This window comes from Acanthisitta chloris, unplaced genomic scaffold, assembly GCF_000695815.1.
Source record: "Acanthisitta chloris isolate BGI_N310 unplaced genomic scaffold, ASM69581v1 scaffold27857, whole genome shotgun sequence".
In the NCBI taxonomy this organism is placed as follows: Eukaryota; Metazoa; Chordata; class Aves; order Passeriformes; family Acanthisittidae; genus Acanthisitta; species Acanthisitta chloris.
Window position 1 is genome coordinate 56,906 of NW_008682555.1, and position 8,192 is coordinate 65,097.

General features: G+C 38.0%; 1 protein-coding gene across 2 annotated transcripts in view; it reads left to right on the forward strand.

Annotated features, from left to right (window-relative positions):
• The window catches only part of SULF2 (sulfatase 2), a 53,918-nt gene extending 52,270 nt beyond the window's left edge, over window positions 1-1,648 (forward strand). The window contains exons 18-20 of one of the 2 annotated variants that reach the window (XM_009078572.1): window positions 194-224; window positions 521-577; window positions 1,618-1,648. In XM_009078572.1, the coding sequence (XP_009076820.1) occupies window positions 194-224; window positions 521-577; window positions 1,618-1,648 (119 nt within the window). The remainder of the gene's footprint in view (window positions 1-193; window positions 225-520; window positions 578-1,617) is intronic. The other variant, XM_009078573.1, reaches the window with a different exon arrangement.
• Window positions 1,649-8,192: the final 6,544 nt, after the last annotated feature.

Consider the following 8,192-nt stretch of genomic DNA (forward strand, 5'->3'; position numbering starts at 1 on the left):
TGATTGATAGGCCAATTCAAGTTGAAGAGACTTCTGGAGGAGTTCTACTCCAAGCTTCTGCTCAATGCAGGGTCAGGTGTGAGGGCACACCAGGTTACACAGGGCATGATTAATACTCTTGAGTCTGTTTTTAAATTGTGTCTTACCTGATACAGGCAATCATCAGTAACACTGTCAATTTTTCTTCACCTAGGACTTAAAGATGGAAGCTACGAGCAGTACAGGTACATTTAAAAAAAAAAGTTTACATTATTATTTCCAAGTACTACCTTCATGGTGAAAGAGCAAGTGTGGGATTGGGAAGCATATGGACAGACATGGCCTGGAAGGGCATTTGAAGTATCTTTCCACCCCAGTCACTTTGAAATACTGGAGCTCTTTGTTTCAATGTTAACAGCATGTTCTAATCTTGGTAGTCAAAATTTAGGCTGAACTCTTGTTCCTCATCTTTCAGACTGTAGTGCTGGTGGCTTTCTTGGTGATGGTTAACTTTTTTCTCCCTTTGCTGCTTGAAAATTAGGCAGTTTCAACGTCGAAAGTGGCCAGATGTGAAGAGACCATCATCTGCCAAGTCACTGTGAGTTGGGAGCAGTTCACCAAAAGCCATTAGCTTTTGACTTCTCTTTTTGCATGCAGCACCTTTTTTATCATCATCATCATCATCATCTATTTTCATAGAATGCTTAGGTCAGAAGTCCTCTAAATTATGCAAGAAATGTGATACTGCCATCTTTACTGACAACTACTGCACAAAACCTCTTGGTACGTGTTTTCTGGGAATCTAGGAGCGCTAAGGTCAGGGCAGTTTCAAAGGTGAAGGTAGATGCTCAGTTGAAGAAACCAGTTATGGTTTACTGCCAGTAAAAGAGAAGAGTATCTTGGTTTTGTCTAAATTTAAACTAGTAGCAGCTACCTCGTGTTTTTTTCACACAATCCAGAAAGAGCAAAATCAATCGTAATTTCTCAGAGCAGAGAGACTGTATAATGTATTTTCTTGCTCTTTATTCAACCATAGCCTTGTGTTGTGAGCAAAAAAAAAAAAAGCAGGTTAAAACAGAAAGTAGACTAGAAGACAGATCTGTATCTAAGACTGCTTTTTCCTTACTGAACTGCCCTTTAAAACTTGGTGATGATATTCAGTTCTCAACCTGCCAGAGCTCAAAGGTGAGGTACAAATTTAAGTACAGTAAAAAGTTACCTTTGGCCATCACTGTCTCTGAATCTCCCCTTCAAAAGAAGGTAGAGAGTTCAGTTCATTAAAAATCATAAAATGTTGTCAAACTATGCAGTAGAAAAAATATGTGCAAGTCCACTCCAAGGCACAATCTGGCCTTCTCAATTGCCCAAGAGTATTTGCTCATGTAGGAGGGTATTTTTATTTCTAGTTGATGAGAAGTCAAAGATTAGCTTCAGAACTAAACTGAAGCTGGAATTAAGCTTTTTACAGGCTGAAGTTTCAAACAGTTCAGTTGCTCCTGCCGTTCACCTGCTGTGCTTTTCTAGGTGGTGCAGAGTGTTTCCATTGGTTTTCTTCCTGCATGGAGCCATTAAAAATATCTTGCTAACTACTCTCCACTAGAATGTTACACACTAAAACTTGTTTGTTTTATTTTAAAGAGGACAACTGTGGGAAGGTTGGGAGGGCTAACCTCCCCCAACTGCTGCACCTCCATGAGGATACAAACTGGCCAGAACTAGAATCCATATACAGACTAAATGAGTTGTAACATTAGCCTGAAGGACTGGATAAACTTTGAGGCTGAAGTAGGTAGAACGTTTGCACTGGTGAGTTAACAGACACGGTGAAGCGATGGGAAACGCTGTCTCTGAAATCCACTACTGCACCTGCTTTTTGCTTTGGATTATACCTCATCTGCTTCACAAGGCATTTTACTGCAAGATGACCCAACTAACCAGGAACCAGGAACTGACAGAAGAGGAAACAGCCACGTCTCAAAGAGGACTCAAAGAGGACAGTGGCAGCATTTACACAGACAGTGGAACGAAATGTTAAACGATTTCCACTCTATTTTCAGTTGTAAGAAAAACTTCAAAGCCATGTATAACTCAAGTGAGATTTAGAAAACATGGATGGTTTTGCTTCTTACTGGGGTAAAGGCAATGGTCGAAGAGAACTCTGAAGATCTGCAGGAGCTGATGCGAGCAGCACCGAGTGTCCTCGGCACCACATTTCTCAACTTTCCTCTGAGGATATGTTTTAGTTCCACGTCTACTTGTCCATCCTACTGCTGCCTCTACGAAGACTAGAGAAAATCTGACTAACAGGACACCAGATGTTGTGGAAGGGTCGTGTAAATATTGATCAATATACTGTTTGAAAATAAATTCCTTCAGGTTGTGAAGAATTTTGTTAATAAAACAAGTGTAATGCCCACCCACCATTTCTCAAAATGTTACTTGCTGTTGCACAGTACATTTCAGAATTTATCCATTTTTAAAAGTACTGAAAAAATTCAGTAAATGTACATCTTAAATTCTAACCAAATCAGATTTGTATGAAGTTTTTTATGTGGCACTATTATATTGTATGTTCAAAACCAAAACGATTTCTTTGAGAAAGCAGTGTTTGCTTAGTAGTATAACTTTTTCATTTATTTTTAAAAGAAGGCAGCTCTGAGAAGTTCAATACTTGTAGTCAATAAAGAATAATCTAGTTATAGTTTAGTCTACAAAAAAGTAGATGTTCTGAATCACAGTTACGGTTTAAAGGCTTTTAAAGGGAAAAAACCCTCATTCTACTAAGGAAGCAGAGTGTACAGAATTATCTGAGTATTTTCATAGGAATATTATTAAATACATCGTAGTACAGGCATTAGGGGTGAGATTTGTATTTATAATTTGTTTCGTGTTACTCTTCTACCTGTTTTAAAGGGCACTCATGGGACAGACTCCACCAACTGTGGCCTTCACTCTTAACAAAGAGGTACCTTTTTCAAAACACAAACTTACCTTGCACTTGTAGAAACGCAGTGTAAAAATACAGCACAGAACTTTTAACTTTTGAAACCCTTCCTGGTTTTGCACATTAGGAAAATTAAGTCGAAATACATCCAGGGATAGAGATCTCTGGTACCACACCCCTATACTAAAAAGAAAACAAATCTAAGAACTGAGGGGGAAAAAAAACCTGCTCAAAAAGCAGAAGTGGGGCCTTTGTATGTGCTATATAGTAAAACTGGACTTGAGTATTTGTAAGTCAAACACACTTACCAAAAGTTTCTTGCAAGCTTTTTTTAAATTGTGGAAGTAATATATGATTGTGTCTGAATCCCGACATCCATTTTCTTCCTAACTTATTACAGATGCTGGATAAATACAAGTAAGTACAAAAATACTGAATTTAAGCTCACCCACAAATAGTGGGTGAACCATAGAACCACAGAATTTTAGGGATTGGACTGGACCCAGTCCCAACCCCCTGCCCTGGGCAGCAGGTTGCTCAAGGCTCCATCCAGCCTGGCTGTGAACACTGCCAGGGTTTTTGCTGCTTTTCAGAGAAAAGCTTTAGCTATCTGCCATCCCCAGGGTGGCTGCAGAAAGAATGATGAGGTTAAATTTTAAAAAATTTAACTCGCACCCTTTTTTGTGTGTTCAGTCTAAAGTCTTTGGCAAGGTGAGGGTGTGATGATTGTCAAAATCCTGTATGGCCAGTGCTGCTGCTTAGTTACATCTCAAGCCAGAAGGCTGAAAAGCTAAATATTGAGCTGTGAGACTTGGATGTGGCACAAGAAGCAGCTGTTTTATCAACGGTACGTTGTTGCCAAGTCTGCAGAAAACTACCACTCCTTTCAGCTCTTCTACAGTCTGCTGATTAAGTTGAAAAAGATACACATTGCAGTCAATGTCAGTTTGACAGGTCTCAGAAGTTAAGGGTCTCACTTGTTACCCCCTCAGCTTTTAAAGCAACTCGGAAAAAAATACATAGAGTTTTTTTCAGTGGTAACCCTGATTTTTATCTGACCTTTCCAGGATACAGTTATCAGCCTTAAGGTATTAGACAGCTAATGCACTGTGCCACCAAGTTCTTATTTTAAATAGAAACCTTTATTTACATTATTATTAACATCCAAACAGGAAAATCAGAAGAGCAGTAATACCTTACAACCAACTCTTTTATAAATCATTCCCTATGATTTTTGTTTTGCAAAATAAAGATACAGATATTTCAAGCAATACTTACAATGTAAACTAAACTTAAATGCAATTCTCAATACTGTATGCCTTCTCCTGAGAAGTTTTTAAAATATTGCTATCAGAATTACATGGTTTCATACTTACTGTATCATTCTGACATCTGGTAGTCTGCACATAAATTCTAAAATAAAAGGTGTGCTAATTGGTGCAACATTCAAATAAGTTTTGCCTTGTGACTGAAACGTGGTCTGGATTTTCTAACTTGAAAAGCAGCGTTTTAGGACAAGAGAGAAAATACATGAGTTTAATGAGTTTAATAAATACATGGTTTCTGTGATCAAAAGAGTAACAGAGACATGTAGCAAAACAACACTCATCTACGCAGCAGTGCTCAGAGATGGCTGTACCAGCTAGTTGATCTCTTACTGTTGAATAATATTACACAGGTTGTTTTGTAAAAACATCCAGAAAAATCTGCTGCTATAGGACCAAAGCAAAATTGACGGAGACAACGGAAAGTCCACAGATTTCAAACTAGATGTGCTGTTTAGGATTAGTGCTGCTAAGAAAGAGGTCACAGATGCATTTTTCAAATGTCCCACCCAGGCCCCTTAATCAAGTTTAAACTAAAAATCTTTGGATTCAGCAAAAATGTAGCTACTGGAAAGCTCCAGCATTCTATACACCGATGAGAAGCTGATGAGTCTTTTTAATGTCAGTCAGGTACCAGTTATACATAGAGGTATAAAGAGAATCACTCATTTAAAAAAGAATAGCAGTATATAGTCTAAGAGCTCATCTAATCAAAGCAATCAGGGTTTGTAGTTGCCATCAGTATCATGAACAACTACAAAACAATGTTCTACTCTGATGTGATATAAAAAGCAAGGGATTGTTGCCTTTCAACTTCAGTAGGCAGCACTTAACGAACAGATATGTTCTAAGGAATTGTAAAAAAAAGTTCCTTAGGCTTTTACATGTTTTGCATTAAAAACACACCTGAATTGGACTGAAGATTTCTCGTCAGTGCTGTCCCCTAACCCCCACGCTCAGCACTCGGGGCAGGGGGTTGCATGAAGTAGAGCGACTCGATCTACGTCCGCGTGGACAATGGCCGGAGGAGTGTTTCGAGAGCAACTCTATTTAATGTTATTTCTGTTAAAACTGAAGATCACTGAATATATCTGAACAATAAAACCACCTCTTGCTAACAGTACCAAGAAGAAGCAGTCAAGAACACAGATCAGGGTTTGGTTTTTTTTTTACTCGCTTGGGAGAAGTCAATTTTCCATGACACAATGAACAACAGAACAGAAGCACCACACATTTTAAACATTTCTGGGCCATCCCTTACCGAAGTTGAGAGGTGTGACTCTCACTGCAAAAATTGCAATTCATTTCAAGGAGCCAAAATGGAGGAGAAAAAAAAAATCAAACCCAAAACCCCTTATCTGCAAATAATATGCAACCAGACTTGGTAAGTGACAGGAGACACACCTACTTAGAAAATACATTCATTACTATCAGCGCAATCCAATGAGGTGCAGACCTTGGTTAAAGTGTGGCTTAATATCATTAAAGATTTCTGGATATCATGTAACAACAAATACTTCGCAACAGACGAACATTTGGCGTTCATTAAAACTGACCCAAAACAGACACAATCCAGACCCATCAACGAAAAGGTGACCTATGACAGAAAGATGACTGTCCTGACAAGTCGTAACATCTCACAATGCAGAGCCTGTGTGTCCAACCGACTCATGGAAAAATAAATGTAACAAAAGTGCTCACAGGTGGAGAAAGCATTTAACAACAGTCTTTCTTTATAAAAAGCTATATGTTAAAGATGTAAAAATAAATGAAGTGTTGAAGACCAAGGAAGAGAGAGAACTATGTGGGCTAAAGTCACCCAGCTTCAAAGTCATTCAATTCAATTTTAAAAAAAAAAATCTATTTGGACTTCAACTACACTGAGTTTACAGAAATCAATTTTGTTAAATATTTAGCTTCACAAACTCTGCAAAAATGAGTTAGTGACCTACAAAAGTCATATATATATAATACATTATCTTAAAGATCATATTTACAGAATTTATTCACAAAAAAGACTGCAACATTCTGATTCTGACTGCAGTGCCTTGCCTTGAGTTTTCTGAAGTTATTTTAAAAAAAAGATGAAAGATTATTGCTCTAATTTCCAGACACAGAAAAACTTAGATTATGCAGTCTTTTCAAATAATTCTTACCAGACTGTGTTTGAGAAGGAACATGAGCACACCCTACCTTCGTATTACGTCCTTATCAAAGATATTGCATTCATCCATTATATAGTCTTCTATAAAGTGCACTCAGCTGCACAGCAATATGTAAATAGTCACAATAATTTAAATTTCTTATCGCCTCTTTTTACCCCTTGGCTTCAATGGACAGGATTTTGGACTAGTCTGTGCCAATTCTTTTTGCACTGCTACTTTGGGGAAATCCCTGACTCTGGTGGGGGTAAGAGACTAAAAGCAGCATTTATATTCAGGAATGAATATAAAAGAGTCAAGGCTAAGAACTACATTCTCTGTCAGATACTGTTACTAGAGAAATCAGAAAAATTTTAACCACTGTGACTTCTTCCAGGCACTTCTGTCTGCCTGTAGTTAAAGGACTTTGGATAGCTACAGTAAACAGGTAAGGTATATCAGGAGTCTACCCATCACATCTACTAAAATGCCATTGCCAAATTCACATTTCTAGAGGCAGAATGCCAAAAGTATTAACGACCTTTTTTTGTACACCACAATATACAGTAATACAGAGACTGCTTCTACTAAAGTGTGTGTGGGGTTGTTTGCTTTTTTATTTTTCCTCTGAATGAAGTAACTCAGGACATCACGGTGATTAACTTAGCACTGGTTTCTCTAAGGCCAGGAAATGTTGCCATGAAGAATACATCACTTCCCTTTCTAACACTAGTGCATCATTAATACAGCCATTCTTGTTTGAAGGTGCAGTTCTAGGTGTCAGCAGTATTTCTGTTAAAGAAAAGAAATAATTATCATCAGAGAAAATAAAAACCTGATTTGCTGAAAAAATGGTCCACATGCTGCATCTGGAAAAGGAAACTACTGACAATCAATGTCTTAAGCAGAATAGCTTTTTAGTGCTCCACTTTGGAGACAAATTTGTAGAAAAGAAACGCTGTCCCAGAATTTTCTAAGCACCCTATTTGGTTATATTCACTACATGTCATGTAGGTTTAGAAAATCTGCCATTACACCTTCATTTTCCCCTCTCTATAAAAGTCATTTGTTGTATCAAAGTCTTCCAATACCTTATTTATCCCCCAGAAGTCCTCAGATTATTTTGACTGCTTCTTCAGGTGCCTTGCATCTCATGAGGTACTTTTCACTTGAATAGATTTAGTTTATGTCAGTATTATGTTGCTCATCCCTTGGTATTTTGTGGAAAGATTACAGCAAAAGTATATTTTGTATTTCAGCTCTCTTTTCAGTGCCTCTTAGTACCACATTTTCCCTGAAATAAGGTGCCTACATTTTCCGTAGTGCCTGGCTATGCATGCACAAGCCATTTTAAAAGGGTATCAGCAGCAGCAGCGTGTGCCAGAAGGATACCACACTACCAGGATTCTTAGTCTGACTTATCCAAGCTATTACATAAAATTTTCAACATCTGCTGAAGATGCTTTTCACAATGTCCGTGGTCTGTTTTCCGGCCTTTCTCCAAGCCCAGCAATATTTCATCATTCTTCATGCAGGTTAAGCCTTGATCTTACCTACCATACTTCGAAGTCAACAGCTAATCATAGAACATACCTTAGGTTCATTGTGGATTTGATTGTCATCATCAAAAATAAGGTATCTCTTGGGACATCAAATTGAGAGTTCCAAAGATGTAAACACAGTAACAGAGCAAGGTTGTGCCGGAGAAATAGCTGCAAGCAGTCCCTACTCAATGGAAAAAGAGTCAACGGGTCTTTTTATCAGTCTTTATATACAACTTACCTGGTCTGGACCCATAGGCAT